Source organism: Lissotriton helveticus, chromosome 5_1 (genome assembly GCF_964261635.1).
Source record: "Lissotriton helveticus chromosome 5_1, aLisHel1.1, whole genome shotgun sequence".
NCBI classification, from domain to species: Eukaryota; Metazoa; Chordata; class Amphibia; order Caudata; family Salamandridae; genus Lissotriton; species Lissotriton helveticus.
In genome coordinates, this window is record NC_136065.1 from 1,067,321,929 (window position 1) to 1,067,346,485 (window position 24,557).

Consider the following 24,557-nt stretch of genomic DNA (forward strand, 5'->3'; position numbering starts at 1 on the left):
CCCTTTCAGATCGTTAAATAGCGAAGGTCTGGGTGGAAGTGAAGCTGAATTACACACAGAACACCCCCCCAATAACAATCTGCATAGAGCGCGGGGCAGCACAGCTGAAGGACGAGGAGAGCCTCGTAAAAGTTTCAAGAGCACATCATGAAGAGATCGCTAGTCTCCACCCTTGTACTGGCAGAAGGCAGTTATAAACTGAAATCCTGTAAGGGGTTTGTTAGTTTCTATAAAGAGACTCATAATGCAAAAGAGACGATTGTAAAAAAAATATATAAGAAAATAAAAAATAATAATTGAATACTTCACCTCTGACTCTCTCGATGCTCTTCTTTTCTCCAGCTAGCTTTGTCATCCCGTGGTGCAAGGCCGGACGCGGTCGGGCAGAAATGGCTGCCCAAAGCTCCGAAATTTTCGGAATCGGAGGCGTGTTTTTTGGTGAGTGAAGGATGACGTCACAGGTAGAAAGAACGCAAAAAAACACGCCCCCGAATTCAAAAAAGACGGGGCTTGAACCGAGTGACGCCCCTCTCCTCCAATGGCTGGCCAGCATTTACTAGGCCAGCCAATGGAGAAGAGGGGCGGGTTCAAAGCCCCCTCTAAGAATCATTAAATCTTGGGCTCCGCCCACTGCTACGCAGTGCGACGGTCCCTCGACCTAAAAAAGGCACAGAATCACGGGGACTGTTCTTGAACTGTTTGTGGCACCAGCTACCTGGTTTTGGAATCACGGGGGCAGCGAAGGGGACAGATGAAGAAAGGCACAGAATCACGGGGGCAACACAGGGGACAGAAGGAGAAAATAAGGCACAGAATCACAGAGGCAGAAGGAGAAAAAAAGGCACAGAATCACGGCGACAGAAGGAGAAAAAAAAGGCACAGAATCACGGGGCGGAGGGAGAAAAAAAGGCACAGAATCACGGGGGCAGAAGGAGAAAAAAGGCACAGAATCACGGGGGACTGTTCCCGAACTGTTTGTGGCACCAGCTACCTGGTTTTATTTAATCTATTGTGGTAACTCAGGGTGATGACTTGCTCCTGTACCTCACCTATGTAATTGTTTAGCCCCTTTTCCATACCCGTATTTTCAGATCATTGCTACAATGAATGAGTTATTCAGCCATCTCTTCCAGTTGACTGCTGCATCTACTCCCTGAATAATGGTACGCCTACTTAGCCTGAGCTATGCATGTAGACTATTCGAACAGCTACCTTGGATAAAGTTTAACTTAGTTGGCTAGATAGTTTGAGCTGGAATGGTTGTATTAGAGCAAGACTAAGACTGATTTGCATATGGCTGTTCTAAATCTAGAGGGGCACAGTGGTCTAAAAATGATAAGACTGGAAGGCATCCCCAAGCAATCACCAGTAGCTGAGATTAATTTAAGCATTTCTTCCATCTCTTTGATGTTTGTTCTTGTTTTTAAAGCAACAGCTGTTTTGGTTCCTTCAGATCGCTTAGAAGTATACTGGTCATTATTTTATAATATGGGATTGGTTTCTACACATTGCTCATTTACAAAACAATGGATCTACTAGCTCCTAGTAGTTTGTGTGGACAGGGCTTTTGGATGCGTGAACGGATGCCACTGGATTATGTCAGAGGAATTGGTAAAGACAGGCATTCTCGTCAAGAACTCAGAATAGTGAAACGAGCCAGCAAGGACACCTATGACAGGGCAGCCTTCAAGACCTCCCACAACCTCTACCACAGCCTGCTGAGGGCAACAAAGGAGACAGCCCTAGTCACATACATTGAAACCAGAGGCAACAACACCAAGGAACTTTTTTAATATCGTTAAGGAATTCTCCAACCTGGCTGCCAACAAAAAGCATCACACCCTCACAGGAGTTGTGCGACAACCTTGCCGTCTTCCTCCACAACAAGATCACAACCATATACAGAAATTTCAAACCTCAACCCACACCTACGGAGAACCTCGACAGATACACCACCACTGCAACCGACATGAACCACAGACTGATCACCTGGAACCTCCTTTCCACCCAGAACATCACCTCCACCATGAAATCCATCCACTCGGGAACTCCACAGACTCATGCCTGCACCACATCTTCAACCTCCGAAACCAAAGGATCAGCCAGGAACTGGCCTCCCTGCTCAACACCTCTATTCACACTGTTAAATTTCAAGATGCCTGGAAACATGCTCAAAAAACCCTTCGCCGATCCCAGCGAACTCAAAAACTACCAGCTAATCTCCCTGCTCCCATTCCTAGCGAAAGTACTGGAAAAGATCAGTAAGCAACTCAGGACACACCTGGAGCAGAACCAGCTACTCGGTGTCTCCCCATCCGTCTTCCGCAGCAATCACACCACCGAAACTGCCTTGATTGTAGGCACCAATGACATACAAACCCTCCTCAACAGAGAAGAAACAGCAGATCTGATCCTCCTCGACTTCTCTGCAGCCTACAACTCCGTATTCCACCACAAGCTGATCGAAAATCTCAACCACATTGGCATCCAATGGGACGTGCTCCAACAGGTCTCCTCCTTCCTCACCAGAAGAACCCAGAGGATCCATCTTGAACCTCCGAACCCAAGGAGATAACCTGCGGTATCCCCCAGGGCTCATCTCAGCCTGATGCTCTTCAACGCATATATGACCGCACTAGCCAACATCGTCAGAGCCTACTGTTTCAACATAATCTTCTACAAAGGCAAAACCCAACTCATCCTCTCACTCACCGACAACCCCACCAAAACCAACTTCCACGGATGCATGACCAGCATCACAGACTGGATGAAGAACAGCTACCTGTAGCTGAACACAGACAAGACGGAAGTACTGATCTTCAGCAACAGCGGAAAAACATAGGACAATTCCTGGTTGCTATCAGACCAAGTACCCGCACTCACTCCTTCCGACCGTGTCAGAAACCTTGGAATCAGAACTGACATCAAGCTCCCCATGAAATAACAGATGGTCGTTTCCTCGCCTGCTTCCTAACCCTGCGCACGCTACGTAAGATCTTCAAGTGGCTACCCCTACACACAGTCCCTCATCACCAGCCGACTGGACTACAGCCACACCCCTCCTATGGAGACTTCAGACCATACAGAACGCTACAGCCAGACTCATCCTCTGCCTTCCTCGACAAACCCACATCACACCCCACCTCAGGCAACTCCTTCTCCCAATACAGAAGAGATGCCAATTCAAGCTGCTGACCAACGCAAAGAAGGCTCTACACATCCAAGGACCCGCCTACATTAACCAAGCCTGAACTTCCACCAACTGTCGAGACTATGCTATGCCTCCCTCTCACTTGCCCATACTCCTCGCATCTATGAAGCAGAAGTGGAGGTCGCTCCTTCTCCCACATCACAGCAAGGACCTGGAAAAGCCACCCCAGGCAACTCCAGGCCATCATCTCACATCCAGATTTACAAACAGCCCTAAAGACCTGGCTGTTCGAATAAGCTTCCAGGACCTGCAGGTGCATTATAAAACCTGATTGATTGATGAATAAGGTCAACTCTCACACAACATGTGAGTTTGAGAAATGTGTATTTCAATAAAAATATATGAAGGCTATATGTAGCTACCAAATAGCAAATTTACCACTGGACAGATGAAAAGGTTGGCTGCCGAACTGGCCAAACCATGTAACCTTATGAGAAATGTATGAAACTAATATAGTAAAATAGTTCCCACCAGCTAAATTGTATAGTAGTTCCACTTTATGCGATAAGCTGGGATCAGTATTTTGTGTTATAGAGCTCTAGTCCATACAGAAACTTTTACAATTTTATTCAGACAGATGCATCCCAGGAGTTTGTTAAAGTAAATGTGGACTCTGCGCCACATGATCAGTTCACCAGATTACTCCTGTCTATTGTCAGTTTTGCCATAAGTATTGTTGAAAGGGGTTGCAGTTTGAGTTGAAGTGATCCAACACACTCCCGGACTTTAGAGGAGCTTTAACATGTGACATCTGTAGGTGGTACAAAAGAACATAATCAAGACATCCAGACTTAGTAATATTTGATGCATGGGAGTGCAGCAGCCAAAGGTTCTGTGCTGCCTTGCGTCAAAGGGAGAGAGAGAGACTAAGATATGGATCATTTTTTTTCTCAGCACGAACGGTGGCGCACTTTTCGCTGCCATGCACCAACAGACATATCCTTGAGCCATAGTGCAAGGGAATGTGTCTTCTCAAAAAGGTTTTGTGCTAGAAGGGGACCATTCCACTACAGAAATTATGTTTAAGAATATTTTCCACTGTGCTGTGGAGTTCTCTATGTTACATCTCCCTCAAAGAGGTGCAAGGTTTTGGCACAAATTCATGATTAGTAGATAGGGATTTGATTAAGAAAACAGGCGTAGTTGCATGACAACGCCCATGGAAAGCCCCATTGATGCAATGTAGTGCCAAATAGTGCATAATGCAACTTTGCCTTACTTTAGGGAACTTTCCAATGCACATCCTGGTTTACCTTGGTTAGTAACTTCCACCTTCACTCTTTGCACCAGGTTTGCATCACTTTTGTGATGCAAACCCAGAGCAAAGCATTAGTAAATCTGGACCCCAGTGTGAATATCAGGTTCACAATTTGATTGTAGGTCAATCCAAAGCTGCGTTTGTCGTACAATACCAGTAAGAAAAATTCAAGGTTCTATGTTCCTTTTTCCCTTCAGAAGTATATATGTTTATATGATAAAGACTGGCGAGTAAGAGGAAACAGGCTAGAACATCCTCCCTGAAGGTATACACATCACAAGTAGGTTTTGTCTACCTGTTTTTTTAGATCAGAACCCTTGGCTACATTTTGTGGCATTATTTATAATTCGGTGATCGGGTCCTGCTTGAATGGGCTCAACCACTTTTGGGAGCTCTTATAAAGTCTCTTTGGACCAGGGGATCCTAAAGGAATAATAGAGATTTAATATTATCTAGTCAGTCACCAATTTAAGTTTATTATGTACGCCACTGAAATCAATGTTTTAGATGCAAAAGGTTATTATCCTTGCATCTAAAGACACATTGTTAAGATTCAGCCAACGACAAAGCTTTCACGGGCCATTCTCCTTCCTCAGAACTAGGATCCCAAGTATCAATCCACCTTAACTATTGTGTATCTGGTATGCTGTGTGAGAGACCGTGTAACATACCACCAAAACACAGAGGAATGCTCGCTGTTATGTGTTGTTTTTTTATTTTTTTATTGCGGATCTGAAAATGTTGTGCCATCCATGAGGCAGCACACATTTTAAATATCAACTCTACTTGGGCCTTTATCATGACCCTTGCATTCAGCCCCCACTCTCACTAAACACCCTAACTTAACTATTGTGTATCTTGTATGCTGTGTGGGAGACAGTCTAACATACTACCAAAACACAAAGAAATACTCAGTTATTTGTTGGTTTTGTTATTTTATTTTTTTTGCTGCCTCTGCTGTGCATCTGAAAATGTGGTGCCATCCATGAGGCAGCACACATTGTGGATTAATTGCAACGCCTTTGATAAATATCAATGCCACTTTTGCCTGTATAATGACCCGCATTCAGCCCCCATTCTCAATGAACACCCCAACTCTCAGTGCAAAATACCAGAACTTCAATCAGTTTTCCAATCAATGGAACCATGCGGGTTTGTACAGGGGGGAACCTCCACTGTCCAACCCTACGAATCATTGTATAGCTTCTAAAGCAGGCTGCCTTTGCCATCAACTAGTTCAAGCACTATATCAGGTTATTGCAGGGAGCCAATGTAGCATTAGTTCTACAAAGCTAGCATAAGCAACATTACTTATGTAAATAAACATCGGTTCCCCCACCTTCAAGAATGTATCCAAAGCAATTAAACAATCACACAGGAGTGAAAAGGAAACCATTTCCAAGAAAACAGGTTAAAATGTCAGAGTAGAGGAGGAGCTTAGCGTGCATCCAAGATGGTCGCGTGAGCGCAGAGCTCCCGAGACCCTCGCCGCCTCCCGCATATATCCTGTCACTAATCCTGCCACAGATGATGGGTTATTGAAGATATGACCCTGCTGACCTAAATGCTCTTTTCCGAATTTGATTTGGATGCCGGGAACCAGACTTACTCCGTTTGAAAGTTGACGGCCTACACCGGGGAGCAGCCTGGGACTCTGGTCCCCGAAGTACCCGGGTGGTAATTGAACAACAACGGCCAGTGGAGGCTGTCTGGTGCCCTCGAGGTACTTTCGGTTTCGTTTTTGGACTCTCTGGGCTGAACCCAGTCTCCATCTCGCTTCAGTCTCCCAGGGTCTGCGCTTGGCCTGTACGCTGGCCCGCCATTCTTCGCGTTTTAGACTTTTCTGAGATTGACCTGAAGAGAAGCCATTCACACCAGGTCTCAAAGGGCCCTCAGGGGCACGTCGCACACTATGGCGGGCAAGCCTGAAAGCGATAAGCGGACGACCAAGGTCACGCACCGAGGGGGTGCCACTCAATCGAACGTCATGGACCGCTACACCCGTCCTAAAGGATCCCCCTGTGGTGTGGGCAAAACACCGGACGAGACCGGAGATGGTTCTACGTCGACGGAGGAGCTGACCTTGCGAGACGTCATGAGCGCCATTGCAGGTATTAAGACTTCCATGGGCCAGCAGTATGAGACGCTGGCCTTGAAGTTGGACACGGTGGCGATCGACGTTAACTTGATCAGGACCAACCTGGTGAAGACCAATGAACGGGTCAAATCTTTGGATATCAAGACCGCCAGTCTTACAACCGACATGTCAGATCTTCAAACCGAGGTCCGTAATCTACGCTCCACTAACGACTTGTTCGCCCGCCGGCTGGAGGACTCCGAGAGTCGTGCACGGCGCAACAATGTCCGCATTATCGGGGTTCCGGAGAAGTCCTCTGAGAGGACAACAGATCTCCTCGTGGAGGACCTGATATTGAACCATTTGGCCCCCAAAGGCCTCAGTAACTTTTTTGCAGTTGAGCGCGCCAACCGTGTTTCGGGTGGTGCTCATAAGCCAGGCACTTCGCCAAGACCCATAATAGCTAGGATTTTCAACTTCAGGGACAGGGACGCCATTCTCCAGGCATCGCGAACTGAAGGTCCCACGAAATTTGAAAATGTCACCATCAGCTTTTAGTTGCACAAAATGGGTGTACAAAGTTCCCCGGGAAGAGTGACGGAGAAGGGTGTGTGTGTGCTAGTGAGTGGGGGGAATCCCCTTGTTGGAACTAGAACCCTCACACACCCAGCAAGCTAGGTGTCATGCTTCATCATATGGGCTCTGCTCCTCGTCAGACTGGCGCTGCAATGTCTGACGGGCTCCCGGAACCGGGGCTCTTTATCGGAGATCTTTTGTTCCCGCCATATGGTGAATGTGTGTGAGAGGGCCTAGGGGGTGTGGTCGTGACGTGAGTGCTAGATTAAAAAAGGTGAGTCAGTCCACAAACTCATTTTATTACTGTGGTAGACCCCCTTGGTTAAAAACAATGGGTGGTGGTGTATGAGGGGAGAATATTTACCCTAAAACTATTGGAGTAAACTAAACTACTACCCTCAGTTGTTGGTCAACATGTTTCATGCCTGATGGCAATTCTTCAGGACCTAGTTAGATTGTACCACACGGTGAAAAATTATAATAATTATAATAATAAGTAAAAGTGAAGGGTCAAAACTTGCAGAGAGGTATACGACCTTGTTTAGTCAATAATACCAGGTGCAGGCCAATCGGTCCTGCTGCAGTATAGTAACCTGTAAAAATGAAATTGAGGCCATTATACAACTGCACTAGTGAAGTTTCACTTCAAAAGAATAATATAAGCACACACACACACACACACTAACCGTGCTTATAAAAAAAAAGCTTTTACCCAGACTTTACCCAAGCAGTTCAGAAGCAGAGAATTGGGTTTTATGGGGGTCAAGAGAAGAATGCGAGACATGGGAGTGAAGTACTCTATGCTCTTTCCTGCCCGACTTCGAGTCGAATACAACTAACGAACACTTTTCTTTGATCGACCTGAGGTCGACAGTGACTGGCTGGACACTTTACCAACGCATCGAGATCGCCCGGATCATTCGGAGGGCGCAGAAAGTGGCCTGCCGGATCAGGAGTGAGAGGTGACAACCGGCACACAACGTGAATGGACTTCGCAGCAGCGGTTTGATGACTTTCTATGTTCCTACATATGCTTCTGAACCCGGAGGTGGCGGGGGGTACGGAACTCTTCCTCCTGCTGGGGTTTCTTTCTTTTTGTAGATTAGTTTCTTGTGAGGGCGACAGGCACACTGCAAGTTGGGGTGGTTCTTTGGACTAGCGCAGGGGTGCAGGGTGGGGGGACATGTTCTAGGGGTTTTCTGGGGGGTGGGATGAGGAACTTTGTTTGGTTTTGTTGGGTTCAGGGGCAATGCTTTCCAATTTACTCTTATTCTGATGTCCGCTTCGCCGGAGGGGGGAATCGATTTTCGCTGTTGGGATGGGGGGGTAGGGGGCTGAGGGTTATCCGTTGGAATGTCAATGGCCTGGGGGATCGGATCAAACGGGGTATAGTGTCGCAATTCCTGAAACGTCTTTCCCCTGATGTAGTGTTGTTACAGGAAACGCATTTGATTGGAAATACATGTCATGCAATGAATCGCCGAGGGTATCGTCTGGTCGCCCACTCCGGATTCACCACTGGGTCGAGAGGGGCGGGGATTCTAGTCAGAAACTCCCTCCCCCTGGCAATAGACGGGACCACTCTAGATGATAGAGGTAGATATGCTGTCGTCACGGGCAGATGGGAGGGGAAGATAATCTCCATACTTTCCGTCTATGTCCCGCCTGGCTTACAAACTACGACATTTGCGGACCTAGGGTAGATTGTACTGGGACTCCCGGAGGGTATTCTAATTGTGGGCGGAGACTTTAATTCGATGGTCTGTGGTACAGAGGATCGTAGCCCCCATAGAGACCTTGCGAGATCGCAGTCTTGGTTGAGTAACTTCTCGGAGACACTGGGTCTTGTAGATTGCTGGAGGTTGATGCACCCTGGGCAGGCACAGTACACCTTTCACTCTGGAGCACACAGGATCCATGCCAGACTTGACTACATATTTGTACCGGCGTCGCAGGCCGTCTCGGTGAGGGAGGTTAGACACTTGGCATGGGGCATATCCGATCACTCTCCAGTATGGCTCTCCATTGATGCTCAGTTTGGGGCGGAGGGTCGAGTGGCCCCGATTAATCCCTGGCACTTTCGTAATCCTAAAACCAGGGCTTGTGTGGTCAAGTCCATTGATCAGTACTTTGCTGAGAATGTGGGGTCAGTATCCTCCTCTGTCTCATTGTGGGAGGCCTTCAAGACTGTGGTCCGTGGTCAAGCCCTCTCTCTGATTGCTGATGCTAAGAAAAGGAAGAATGAGGAGGTAGAAAGACTGGAGGCTGAACTTAGTGTTTTGGAGAGAGAGTTGGAGTCTGGCGCTACACAAGAGAAACGGCATGCTCTGCACCTCAAACAATCGGACTACCGAGCCCTGGTGACAGACGCTGCCAAGGCTATGAGCCGGGAGCAGCGGGGACGGCTGTATGATGTGGGGGATAAAGCGGGGAAGTTGATTGCCTGGCTGGATAAGAAAGAGAGGGTGAGTCGTGTTGTGCCTGTGGTAGAAAATGCTGATGGAGTGCGACCCAGTGGAAATAGTGGAGAGTTTTGCGTGTCACTTTCAGAGGGTGTATGCACCAGTCTCAGACAGACCGGAGGAGGACTCGCATCTGTTGCTTAGGGATATCGCCTTGCCCTGTCTGTCAGATTCGGACAAAGAGCTCATGGAGTCGGAATTTTCCAATGATGAAGTGGCGCTCGCTATCCGCTCCGGTAAGGCCACGGGCCCGAATGGTATCCCCATCGAGCTGTTCAAGTTACGTCCGGACAAAATGGCGCCCTATCTCTGCGAGATGTTCCTGGAGTCGCGCGATGTTGGCTCACTCCCCCGAGACCAGCGACTCGCGTTAATTGTTGTGATCCACGAAGAGGGTAAACCCCGGGACTCATGTGCTTCATATAGACCGATATCACTTTTAAACGCCAAACCCAAAATCTTGGCTAAACTATTGGCTAATCGGCTGATAAAGGTACACCCGGATCAGTCTGGTTTTATTCCGCACCGCAACACCGCGCTCAACATGGCGTCCTGGCGAGGGCGGGGTCCTTACGTGAACCGGCCATCTTGGTGCCTTAGATGCCACGATGGCCTTTGACACCGTGGAATGGCCATATTTGTGGGCCGCCCTCGCGAAGTTTGGGTTCGGCCCCGGGTTCATCGGTTGGGTTAGACTTCTGTATGAGGAGCCGCTCACCCAGGTCGTGGTCAACGGTAGGGTCTCGAGGTCCTTTGTGCTCGGGAGGGGTACACGACAGGGATGCCCATTATCTCGTTTGCTGTTCGCGCTCGCCCTGGAACCCCTGGCTACGGTGGGAACCGTCACTTAAGGGAATCAGGTGGACCCCTGACTTTGAAGATCGCGTATCGCTCTATGCGGATGATATTTTGCTGTACCTCACTTCCCCACGGAAATCGCTGGGAGTGCTGTTCGATGTCCTTAGCTCGTTTGGCAAAAACTCCGGCCTGGTGATTATTTGGGCTAAATCTAGTGTCTATGCACTCACTGGTGATGTGCCCCTTCTACCGCCCACATGCCCGATACAGATAACGCAGATCGGATTTAAATATTTAGGGATTTTTATATCATTAGACCCCGCGGTACGATATGAACGCAACCTGCTTCCCCCGCTGCTCCGGCTTAAATCTGATGTGGCGGTCTGGAGTAGCCTGCCGTTGTCCCCACTCGGAAGGGCTGCCCTTTTTAAGATGATGTCCCTGCCCAGATTCCTATACGCCCTCCAGAATACACTCGATCTCGTACCAGCTCGATACTTCCGCGAGGTAGAGTCTGCAGAGGCAATTAGTTTGGGGCGGGCGTCCTCGTATCGCCTTAGCAAAATTGACTCTGCCTTGGTACGACGGGGGCATTGCATTGCCGGACATCAGGCGCTACTATTGGCGTCCCAATTGAGTGCAATCAACCATGCCATGTATGGCCCAACGCCAAATCCCGCGTTTGAAATGGATAAATGGCAGTTACCAGGAGGGAATTATAACAGGGCAATCTTTTCTAATTCGACTTGCAGGGTACTGTCAGGACCCACCGGGGTGGCCGTGCGGGTGTGGAGAAGTGCAAACGCAGCCCTGGGATGGTCGGACAAACTGACCAGGGCGACCCCGCTCTATGCGGCGGAGAGACTGGGTAGCCTATGGACGACGAAGGGCTTCGAGAAGTGGGACCTTATCGGTATCAGCACTGTCGGGGATCTATGGGTCAAAGATAGGATCAGACCTTTGAGGAGCTGCAGTCGGAATATGCACTTAGTAATAAGGAGCATTTTCGCTATATGCAGATCCGGCATGCGCTCCACTCGGTCTTCCCGATCGGAACTGTCATCCCGGAACCCTCCCCCCTCGAAGATAGGGTGCTTGATGGCCATGTTCCTGATAGTACCATATCTCTAATATACAAAAAGCTGATTAACAACCGAATGGATCTGCTCCTGCAGCTCCGTGAGGCGTGGACCGGCGATGGACTGGAATTGGACGATGAAGATTGGCAGGCAGCGGTATCCTCCCCGAAAGAGGTCGCGATCCCGGCTCGTCTCCGACTAGTGCAACTAAAGATCCTACACCGTATCTATGTAACTGGTCTCCGTCTGATTCGTATGGGTCTCTCTGCGGATGGAGTGTATAGGCGTGGCTGTGGTGCGCTGGGTACCTTCCTACATATCATATGGGAATGCCCGGCTGTGGCTATGTTCTGGAACCGTGTGCATGTGATTATGGAAGAAGTCACGGGAGTTGCTTTGCTGCCTGAGGCCCGCCGTTGTCTGCTGAATATATGGGAACCGAATGACTACACTGTGGCACAGACACAATGGGCTACTCTTGGAAACATGGTGGCTAAAAGAGACATAGCACAGCTATGGGGGTCTCAGAGGGCACCTACGACTTCGGCATGGAAAGACAATATGGACTGGTGCATGTTCAGGGAAAAAACTGTATATGTTGCACGTGGTAAACCCAAGAAGTGGGGTAGAGTCTGGAACCAATGGAATTCGTATCGTGGGGAGATTTGTGCCCCCCCGTTTGTAGAGGCCCCGGTGATACCACAATCCCCATGACCTGACATTCCTATATTATACAGATTTTCGTACTACATGTTCGATTGCCCTGGGACCCCCCCTTCCCACTTTTCATTTTATCCTTATTACTGTATATCTGTTTAATATGACTCCCCCCCCCATGAGACGGACGTCCGCTGCATTGCCTCTTCTTTCAGTTTGTTATTGTCTTTTTTTTGGTTTATATAATTAATTAAAATAGTAAAACCTTCACCTTCTCCTACGCCACTATTCTGCTCCGTCGAAATGATATGTTGAATCGCTGCCGGGGCTCCGGGCTGTCGGCTGGAAGCTGTGTAAATATGCAATATCGACTGTTTTCTATTGTTTTAGCGATGGCCGGCCACTGTGGTTGTAGGCCCGCAAATGTAATACTGCGATTGAAATAAAGGTTTAAAAAAAATAAAAAATAAAAAAAAAATGTCAGAGTAGCTCAGAATGTTCATACTAGTTCAGTGTCCATGTCTCGGTTGGTTAGCTTTTCTCCTTTCCAAGTTCTGGATGGTGGATATGACAAACTTCATGGCCTCTTTAGGGCTGGTGAAGATGTATGTGCGATTCTTTATTTCGAACATAACATGGTATACTTAATGTCTAGGGTTCTTAACGCTTACTTCACCTTCATGTATGTTGTTCTAGACTCTTTTACCACTGCCCTAAACTCCAGGAAAAAAGAAATTTCGAGCCGTGATACTGCAATAGCCCCTCCTCTCTGGCCAGACTCAGCAACCATATTAATTCAATAGTCAAGGAACTAATGCCCAGGGGGATGCCACAGGGGGTTGGTTTGGTCCTAGCGATGTGTGTGCTCTCCCGACTGTCAGAAGATCTGTGAAGTTAGTTTTGCCCAGCAGGTCAGTAGCACTTCAACATAAGTCTCTGGTTTTCCAAGGTCTAGCGACTCGTAGCCAAACTATGTGGAAATTGTTTCTAGGTGACCAGGTCTCAAGGTCCTCATTCTTTGCAGCAATCTTTGACATCACCTTTTCCATCCGCCCTATTGTGTTTTTAAAGTCCAGGAAACCGTCCTTTAGATCAGATTCTCTGTTCAGCTTCCACAACGAGGTCAATATATGTTTATCTGGTTGGTCTCTCATCAGGTCCCTACGTGCTGTTAGATGGTCATTTTGAGAGTAAATCATGCATAAACTAGACTTCATGCCAAGGAAGATTGTTTTGATGTCTGTCCTGGCATGTTCACCCAGAGCCCCAATCCCCAATCCCCAGGCAGAGATGGGGGTTTAGAACACGGATCCCACTGATATATTCTGTTCAAAGGAGAGGTTGCCCTGTCTGGCATATGTTTTCCCCATTTTGTAAGTGGTGGGCGTTTTCTTATAATCGGACTTCCAGTTGAGTAGTACGTATCTAGATAGTGCGATCTCCCACCCACCTTGGGTGGCTCTCACGGTACAGTCAGGTGATGTCAGTTGCCACTGACACAAGTTTCTCCCTCACATGTCCCTCTCGTTGCCTCTCTTTGACCACTTGCCTGGTAAACATGTATCTATACCTAGGTCGTTTAATTGGGCCCAGGGTCTGGGGGAGTTGTTCCAGGATTAGCCAAGATTCACATTCGTAGTTAATGCCTTACGCTCTTCTAGTCTTACCCTGAAAAAACTCAATTAATATCCAATGCTGCAGTGGTGTAGGTTTCAAAGTGCACCGTGTGATCTGCTTATAGTTATGTGGCAGTATCCTCCCCTGGGTGTGTGCTCTCGTGGTCCGTTAGGGAAGCCACATTATGTCTCCCTCTAGGTCTTCAAAGCAGACGCTGTTGAGGGTGAGGTCACCACTCCAGACCCCAGGGAACGATCATCCAGTCGCTGTTATTTGTAGTCCTTAAAACCTAGTTTGGCCCTCACCTTGGACAGATTATGCCCTATAGATAGATGGGAGTAGACAACTCCCTGTTGTCACACATGTAAAATGTTGCTGCCTTCGAGTTCATAATTTTATCTCCGTCCCCTGCATGCAGAGGTAAGGGTAATTGCCCTGCTCTTTTTATAGCGCCAGTTTGGCTACACCTAGTAGTGATATATAATACATTCTGTACTTTGAGTCGCGATACATGTGAAACAGGGCTTTTAAGTAGGGCCAAATAAACATAAATTTTTACACATCTAAGATCTGCAGGGATGAAATCAAAATTCCTGCTTCGGAGAATCATAATTTCTGGATTTGCCATTCTCTGACAGATGTTACATGAAAGAGAGGCCCTTCGTTTTTTCCTTTATGTGGAGCACTCATACCAATGCATCTGCATAAAGTAACAATGTGACACACTTTTCTTTCTCTTGACTTGTGTCTGAGAACGAATAGGAGGAAAGTGTTAACGTTCAGCTGCTAAATTTAAAAAAATGGACAGAAGTTAAATTCGGAAAATAAAATGACAATTATTCTAAAATGTTGTATGATGGCCCATAAATACCCAGAAAATGATGAGATGAACTTCTCCTACAGGGCGCATTAGCACCTTAATACTGACCTTAAACCAGCACACTTTAGCAGGTTTAGAATTAGGCCGAAGCGCGTACAATTTAAATGACTGAAGATTTCCATGTGGATACTCTGGAATTTTTATGAAATCTGTGAAAAGAGTCCATATGCCAAAATCATTGATGTAAGCATGTGATTAATAACATTACTCTTTGTTTCTGTACTGACCACTTTATGTGGCCTAAGTACACAGATTGACAGAAATATCGTTGAATCTACTCTTCCAAGAGCAAAGGACCAAGCTAGCAATAGGTACTTACCTGATATTGGCATGAAGTAACGGAAAAACTGTAAAAAATATATAAGGGCTAAAATGTGTCAGTTTTTCAAATTATTGCGAATTAGAGCAACGTAGTTGACAAGAATACGTTTGATGGTGTTTGTACTGCATTTAATTTTGCGACCCATGTGATATTTTTCTTTACAAGTATCAGGATGTTTACATTCATATTTATTCATCTTTATGTATATGGGAACATCACGAGTTTGAATCGGGGAAATGCAGACTCCGCCTCCCACGGTCACAAACTGTGTACGATTAAGTTGGGTACTGGTAGAAAGAGATCGAGTGTGGTATTAGACAGTATTTTAAAACAAGTTAATATAACACATTCGACGTGCTGAATGAAATAGAGTAGTCATTCCCTAATCATTAGTGTACACCATTAAAAAAACACCAATTAGGTAACCAGATGCATTCTTTCCTGTATACGTTTATGAAAGGTTGCAGATGCCGCAGGCTGAATGGTCATGTTAATTCATTTGATTGGGATTATGTAAATAAAACAAATTCACACCATTTTCTCTAAAAGCGAAAAGGAAGGAGTGACCAATCTTTCAACATTTATTGTAAACTTTTTCACAACCTTATTGCTAATCAGAACTTGAAGAATTCTTCTCAATAAATTAATTTAACACCCGAACAGTTAGTTAGTTGTACATTAGAACATGGAAGTATAGAAATTGCAAAAAAATATAATGACCACAAAACAACTGGAGAGGAATCGTATTCCGTGCAGCAATCTTAAAAATGCAACACAAAGACAGACCTTAAACAATTACTAACATACAACATGGTGTTCTTTAATTCAGTTTTCCATAAAAATGAAAAGTAATACAAATATCTCGAAATAGTTGTGTAGAGCGACTCCGAGAAAAAAGTGACAATTACTGGGTTTTACAATCCACATCTCCATCACTAGATGCCTTCATCTTCTTCAGCTCTTTCTGCAGTTCCTCTTCTACTGCCAAGACCTCTTTGGGTTTTTGATACTGCGGAATATAATTTTGCAATACAGATTACGTGCTTGGTATATAGAGCTGGTCGCAAACAAATATGCATGTAACCCTTTATTCTGCTTGTGTATATTTTACATTTTCCAAGGTATTCCTATTTCAAAAATACTGAAAAGGTAGTAAGGTGAACTACATAACGGTCCACAACACCCTTTTATATATATTAGAAATCACTGCTCCTTTTCCTCTGAACAACGAAGCAACATTTAAACAGGGTAGGGGCCTTATTTAGCATAGAGTAGATACAGGACATTCACCAAAAAGTGGCATATGTCAATTCTGCTGTATTAATAGTGGCATGATGTCAATGGAATGATAAATGCATCAGACTAAACACCCACCACCATTATTGGATATCTCACTCCCTCAAACTCAATATAATATCCAAAGTTGTCCAAAGTACACTTATAGCCAAATACCAATTACTTATTTATTTTTTGCATGGTACTTCTTTTGCAGTCTTGGTGAAGCAATCACTACGTTTCAGGACTCCCACAGCTTGTTTGTTGTATGAAGAGATATTAAGTCAAGAGCTTACCGTAATGATCAAGGTGTTGTTGGCATGGGAAAATTTCAGAGCCGAGCTGTCCAGTGGAAGCTGCATTCTGTCCATGTCAGGAATACTAAATTTCTTATAATATCTTTGGAGAAATAATGCAAAAGGCAGTTAACAACCTAAAGAAAAATACAGTAAATGTTGTAAAGTGATATGTTTATATCTCTTACTAAATTAAACATACAATATTGATCGACTTTCCTCAAACAAATGTCAAAGAGCTCTCACAGTAATTCCAGTGGTATCTGGCCCATACGCTACCTGTTCCTCGTGTTACAGTGTCTACCAAAAAATAAGTGTTTGTTTTTATCTAACTGCTGGCAGCTAATGGGAGCTTTGGTGGGTCTTATGTCCCCTTCCCCTGCCTTATCAGAAGATAGGAGAAGTGGTGGAATAAAAGAAGGAAGGAGGGATTGCCTCCAGCCCTATCCCAGCTACTGATTAGGCAGAGATGTGTGGCCCTGAATGGAGCAGAGTGAAAGCTGACCATCATAACATCTTCTACTGGTTCCTTCTGGTGTGCCACTTTGAAGTCAGAATGAAGATGTGTAGGAGTAACAGATCTGAGAACATAGAAGTGGACTGCAAGCTGTCTAATAGTTAAATTTGGAGTTGGCTTTGGTATCTGCATGCACATATGTCTGTAGGTGCATGAATGAGTTTAAGCATTTGACCCTGGGTAAAAGTTGACCATCCTTCGCATATTGAGGGCGTTCCAGACAGAACTGACACTATCCCTGGCATTATAGCTCCTTGTTTTAACCAAGATCAACCCGTGAAGATTTGGGGGCATTTTAAATATATATATTATTTTGCCCTCCATAGTCAGCCAGCACAGATGTCTGCAGACTTTACTGGTAGCATACATTGTGTCCCAAGGCACAATAATAAAGCAGTGTGTATCACTATTTTAGGCTATAATGGCAAGCAACAATCACTTTAGTAGCCTATTAAAGTCATTTTTTTAATTTAAAGGACCAAACGAACTATAACCAATCAGGCGATAGCACCCTGTAGAACACTCCCAAGAGAGGCTGAGTCCTTCCGATTTTTAAAGCACAAAAGGGAAATAAATCCCAAAGGGAGTCTCCCAGGGGAGGAGGGAGGGATACATGCAAATCTATGAAATATACAAATACCAGAGAACTACAGCTACAGGTAAGTAACGTATTTTCTTCTACAGTATTGGATCTTTCATAGACATACATGCTTGAATCAGAATAGCAAGCAGTTAATGCATTTGTATACTTTATAGTAATAGCACGAATGGTGGATGGAGGGTAGAAATATATACACAACTTATTGCTATGCAATTTAAAATCAACATATATGCATATACACTTGTACCCATATATATTCCATTTAAGTTTACATACATACAGTGACAAACCCATGTTAACCCAAAGAGGCTCACGTTATAGAAGTAAGTGGCTGTAACGGGGTGAGGCTGCGTGCTGCAGATGAATGGTGGGCACCTGGTACTGACCCGGTACAACCTCCTTCCTTACAGACAGAGTCATGGGGTACGGAGTACGACGAACATGAAGAAGAGGAACGCGGCTCCTTTAAGTGGGTTTACACGGAGGGGGAGGATCCTCCCATTGTACACGTCAGCGAGACCGGAGTGGCTAAAACACAGGAAGCGATGTGGATGGCGTGTGACATCACCCCCGAAGAGACGGCGAGGAGTGAAGACGGAGAACCAGAGACCGGGGACTGCAGACCCGAAGGAAGAAGTGGAGATCCTGAAGAACAACTGGGAGCAAGCGGAGGAGTGTCCGAGGGGAAGCCAGGAGGCCAACGACCCTGCGAGCCGCCGTGCCACTCTCCCAGGGGAGGAGCGTGGCTTTCCCAGGTACGGCAGCGTATGGCAGCTTGGGTGGGAAGCAAGCGTGTAAAATAGTGTACAGATCCCCTGTTTGTATCCTGCGTCCCCCCCCCCTTCTCGTTTCCATTTACCCAGCGTTTTACCCTCACAGACTGTGTACTCCCCGACCACTTCACTGGTGTATGCTAGAGTTTCACGTTCACCGGTGAACCCTCTCCCGACTCACTACACCTGGTCCCTCGGTGCATGAAAACCCAGCGGACAACTGAACTAACGGCCCATTTTCTGTTGGTCTTCTCTTTCCCTGGGACACCGGAGCCAAGAGAGCAGCTTACAACCCAGCCCGTGACCAGACCTCGAGGGGCAGAGCTATACCCAGAATAAAAGAAGGAAGAACACCCGAACGCCAAAACGGATCCCAGTCAGTTCGCAAAAGAGAGACCAACGTTCAGAACGAGGAGAACATTAATGTTAAAAACACAACGAGGAATACCAATAAAGCCCTCTTTAACCCCACGAGCTGGTGTCCTGCCTGTTCCTGCACCACAACCTGATACATCCGCTACCCCTGGTCCACAAGCCCAGCCCACAGTGGTGTCAGAAGTGGGATCTACTCCCTCGAAGCAAGACCCGATCATGGAACAAGTGATTCAAACTTTAATAGATGGGCAGCAGAAACTGGAGTGGGCTATTGGCCAACAAATCAGTACAGCGGATGCAGACCGAGCCCTATTTCGCAACACCATGACTCAACAAATGGACAATTTACAGAAAGTGGTGCAGACCCCAGGAACCGCAGTGTCGGTAGATCGAAGACCTTTCGGACCCCATCCATCGGGGGTCTCCCTACAGAAGTACGTCATGGGCGAAGACCCGGATGCCTTCCTGGTTAATTTCGAAAGGGCTGCCCGCGCATGTGGGTGGCCAGAGGATAAATGGCCTTTCTTTCTCGCTCCCTTGTTGACGGGAGAAGCACAGACAGCATACCAGGTCGCTAACCAATCAGGAACATCCACCTATACCGAGATCAAGGGGGTGATCCTGGACCACCTTGGTATGGATGCAGAAGCCTACAGACTCGGGTTTCGGAAGGAAAGAGGAGTCACAGGCGAAAACCCAAAAACATTATATCTACGTCTGAAAATGGCGGCGGAAAAATGGCTGGGACCCGAAACCCGGAGCAAAGAAGATGTCATGACAAGCGTCATCTTGGAACAGTTTATGGAGGCACTGCCCTATGGTACACAAAGGTGGTTGAGGCAACATCCAGGCCTGACCGCAGCACAGGCAATTGAAATGGTGGCAAACTATACAAGGGCCGCTCCCCGAACCTTTCCCTGGGAAACGGAGAAGCCATCCAAGACTACGGTCCCTCCACCCAAAATGGAGAAAAAAAAGGCCGTCTTTGAACCCATGAAAACACGGCCCTTCCGCCCGGACATAACTCCTTTACGTGGTCCACAGTGCTTTGAGTGTGGGGAGTGGGGCCACATAGCACGGTTATGCCCCAGAAAAAACCCAGCGGAGGAACCCATGGAAGTTGGGTACATTCCGAAGGCCGTGATGTACAGCGCAGAGATGGGGCCTTCCTACTACGTAAGGGTACGGGTGAACCACACTCCTGTGAAAGCTCTCCTAGACTCGGGCTGTAGACAGTCTGTAATAAGGGGGAAACTCGTGTATCCCTCTCAGATAGGGCAGGAGGGTGAAGTCCACATTCGGTGTGTCCATGGGGATGTCAAGACGTATCCCATTGCACGTATTACCATACACCCAATGGGGAGGGAACCCTGTACAGTAAGGGTAGGAGTGGTGGGGTCCTTGCCTGAAGAACTGATATTAGGGGTGGACAATCCGCAATTTCTGGCCCTGTTTAAAAGGGAGTTAGACAAATGTCCTGCAGAGGCCTACCTGTCCACCGAGCCATGGGTCATAGACAGGGGGTTTAAGTTTGCACAGTCCAACGACCCGACTCTCTTGAATGCGTGGGAGGCCGCCCACATTGCCCAGACTACTGACGTGTCTCAGAGATATCCCCGCTTTAGCGTTGAAAACGAACTGTTGTATCGGGAAGGAAAGGAGGGAGAGCCCAGACAATTGGTGGTACCAATTGCATTCCGAGAACAGATATTGTTCTACGCCCACACACATTTGACAGCAGGACACAGTGGGGCGGAGAAGACTACACAATATATTCTGCGCTTATTTTATTGGCCGGGAATCTACAAAGAGACAGAGGCCTATTGTCAACACTGTGAGGTGTGTCAGAGGAAGAATATGACCAGACCCCCAGCGGTCCCGCTACAACCACTGCCCGTGATCGGCAATCCATGGGAACGCGTGGGCATGGATCTCATAGGGCCTTTGCCCCGCTCCTCTAGGGGACATACCTATGCCCTAGTGGTGGTGGATTATTCCACCCGTTTCCCGGAGGCATTTCCGTTAAGCAGCCCCACCACTAAGAACGTAGCAGAAAAACTCGTGGAATTGTTTTCAAGGGTTGGGTTTCCCCGTGAGATCCTGACGGATCAGGGGACGCCCTTTGTGTCACGCATGATGAGAGAAGTATGCAATACTTTGGATCTACAACACATTCGCACGTCTGCTTACCACCCACAAACGGATGGTTTAGTGGAGAGGTACAACAGGACTCTCAAAACCACACTCAAGAAACTGTTGACTTCTGAAAATAAGGACTGGGACCGAATGCTCCCGTTGGCTCAATACGTAGTAAGAGCACAGGTCCAGAGTAGCCTTGGATACTCGCCCTTTGAACTGCTGTATGGCAGGCAACCCAGGTCCCTGCTCGAAATAACCAAGGAAGCATGGGAAAAAGAAGAGGCTAACGAACAGCGGTCCCTCCTAGACTACACCCAGCAGTTGAGGTCACGATTGGGGAAACTCAGGGATTTGGCCTATTCAAACCTGAAGTCGGCCCAAAGCCGCCAAAAGCAGTATTACGATAAAGGCAAACGATGGAGATCCCTGAACCAAGGGGACTGGGCTCTAGTGCTACTTCCTTCCTCCACACAGAAATTCAGGCGCGAATGGAAAGGGCCGTATCAAGTGCTAGAGAAGTTCAGCAGTACCACCTACAGGCTACAAATGTCGCCCACCCGCAACCAGACCTTTCACATGAATCTCTTAAAAAAGTGGTTGGGACCAATACCTCGATCCGCCAATCTAACCCTTCCTGAAGGCAGTGATAAATCAACCCTAGCCTACCTACCCATCAACCCGGAGTTATCCAACACGGAGAAACAGGAACTGCTGAACGACCTCCGCCCTTTTTCCCCCTTGTTTTCTGACACTCCTGGCTGTACCCACTTGGCAGAACATGAGATACATACAACCCAGGGTAGCATAGTAAAACAAAGAGCATATCGCATACCAGCAGCAAAAAGGGCGGACGTGAGGAAGGAAGTCGCTAGTATGTTAGAGCTTGGTGTCATCAGACCCTCTAAAAGCAACTGGTCATCCCCGATCGTCATGGTGCCCAAGCCTGATGGGTCCACCCGTTTTTGTATGGACTTCAGGGCACTGAATGCCATTTCCACCTTCGATGCGTTCCCCATACCCAGGGTGGACGAATTGATTGAACGCATAGGGGAAGCCAAATACATAACGACTCTGGATCTAACAAAGGGCTACTGGCAGGTACCCTTAAGGGAGGAGGACCGCCACAAAACCGCCTTTGCCACCGAGGAAGGGTTATACGAGTTCAATGTCCTTCCCTTTGGCCTACACGGGGCACCTGCCACGTTCCAAAGACTCATGAATACGGTGTTAACCCCTCATGCCAGCTACAGTTCCGTGTATTTGGATGACATAGTCATTTTCAGTCATACATGGACAGAGCACCGAGAACATGTAACCAGGGTTATGGCCTCTTTGAGAGACGCCCAATTACACGTGAACGCCAGGAAATCCAGGGCTGCATTCTCCAAAGTGAAATATCTGGGGTTCATGTTAGGTGACGGAGTGATAGCCCCCCAAGAGCAAAAAATCAAAGCCATCACCGAAACACCGTTTCCTTCTACAAAAAGAGAACTCAGGGCCTTTTTGGGCCTCATGGGCTACTATCGGCGATTCATAGAGAACTTTGCCGATATCGCCACTCCCCTGACCAATTTACTCCAAAAAACCGTCAAGAACATCCTGCCTCTCCCTCCTTCACAGGAAGCCAGGACAGCCTTCGTTCTACTGAAGAAAGCCATCACAACCAGTCCTGTGTTAATACCCCCAGACTTTACAAGGCCGTTTATACTAGCCACAGATGCTTCAGACACAGGTGTAGGAGCAGTACTGTCACAAATGGGGGAAGACGAAGTTGAACATCCGATACTGTACATAAGTAGAAAACTCCACCCTCGGGAACAAAGGTACCCCACCGTCGAAAAAGAGTGTCTGGCGATTCGATGGGCTGTGGAGAAGTTACGTTACTATCTGGAGGGGAAGGCCTTTACCCTCTACTCAGATCATGCCCCTTTGCAGTGGATGCAAAAGAACAGGACACAGAACGCTAGGATACTGCGGTGGTTCCTCTTCCTCCAGCCCTTTGCATTTACGGTTGTTCATCGGAAGGGGAGGGACAATGGGAACGCAGATTTCCTCTCTCGTATGCCCATTCTCCCCAATCGGGATAATCCAGGGGGGAGGAGTGTAACGGGGTGAGGCTGCGTGCTGCAGATGAATGGTGGGCACCTGGTACTGACCCGGTACAACCTCCTTCCTTACAGACAGAGTCATGGGGTACGGAGTACGACGAACATGAAGAAGAGGAACGCGGCTCCTTTAAGTGGGTTTACACGGAGGAGGAGGATCCTCCCATTGTACACGTCAGCGAGACCGGAGTGGCTAAAACACAGGAAGCGATGTGGATGGCGTGTGACATCACCCCCGAAGAGACAGCGAGGAGTGAAGACGGAGAACCAGAGACCGGAGACTGCAGACCCGAAGGAAGAAGTGGAGAACCTGAAGAACAACTGGGAGCAAGCGGAGGAGTGTCCGAGGGGAAGCCAGGAGGCCAACGACCCTGCGAGCCGCCGTGCCACTCTCCCAGGGGAAGAGCGTGGCTTTCCCAGGTACGGCAGCGTATGGCAGCTTGGGTGGGAAGCAAGCGTGTAAAATAGTGTACAGATCCCCTGTTTGTATCCTGCGTCCCCCCCCCCCCTTCTCGTTTCCATTTACCCCGCGTTTTACCCTCACAGACTGTGTACTCCCCGACCACTTCACTGGTGTATGCTAGAGTTGCACGTTCACCGGTGAACCCTCTCCCGACTCACTACACCTGGTCCCTCGGTGCATGAAAACCCAGCGGACAACTGAACTAACGGCCCATTTTCTGTTGGTCTTCTCTTTCCCTGGGACACCGGAGCCAAGAGAGCAGCTTACAACCCAGCCCGTGACCAGACCTCGAGGGGCAGAGCTATACCCAGAATAAAAGAAGGAAGAACACCCGAACGCCAAAACGGATCCCAGTCAGTTCGCAAAAGAGAGACTAACGTTCAGAACGAGGAGAACATTAATGTTAAAAACACAACGAGGAATACCAATAAAGCCCTCTTTAACCCCACGAGCTGGTGTCCTGCCTGTTCCTGCACCACAACCTGATACATCCGCTACCCCTGGTCCACAAGCCCAGCCCACAGTGGCATAATACAACCTGTCCCAACCCTGCATCACTGTGCTGTGCCGATTTCAGGCAATAATGCTGCATGAATGTATGCACACTCTTAAAGGTTGCAGCCAACATTTTCTACAGACGCACTCCTGCAAAGAAAGCAGTCAGTTGAGGCGGGCGCTGCCCTAGTTGAATGTGCCCTGGTTTTTGTTGTGAGCGGTTTTCCCACCTTCCAGTGGCAAAAACTGGATTGCGGCTGAGATCCATAGAGCGATGGTTGCTTTTGTGATTGCAGCACCCTTACGTGTGTGTGCATATGAGACCAACAGCTGATCAGTTTTTCCTCAGCTGTTTAGTGCTATGTAGAGAGAACTTTAGATATCTTTTAATATCTAGTGAATGGAGAGATCTTTCTGCTGGTGAGGTCGGATTTGGGAAGGAAATTCATAATATTAAATGCTCATTGAGATGAAAGTGAGAATGGTCTTTAGGAATGAATTCTGGATTCGTTCGGAGAATGATAAAATTGACCGTGAAGGGTTCTTGAGTTGTGGGAGCCTGTATCTCACTCACTCTTCTG

General features: G+C 47.4%; 1 protein-coding gene across 2 annotated transcripts in view; it reads right to left on the minus strand.

Moving 5' to 3' along the window:
- Positions 1-15,505: 15,505 nt before the first annotated feature.
- Positions 15,506-24,557, minus strand: part of DPCD (deleted in primary ciliary dyskinesia homolog (mouse)) — a 149,864-nt gene continuing 140,812 nt past the window's right edge. For both annotated transcript variants that reach the window (XM_078643624.1, XM_078643623.1), the window contains 2 exons: positions 16,509-16,611; positions 15,506-15,946 (listed from right to left, as the gene is read on the minus strand). In XM_078643624.1, coding sequence (XP_078499750.1) covers positions 15,842-15,946; positions 16,509-16,611 — 208 coding nt within the window. In that variant the 3' untranslated portion in view covers positions 15,506-15,841. The remainder of the gene's footprint in view (positions 15,947-16,508; positions 16,612-24,557) is intronic.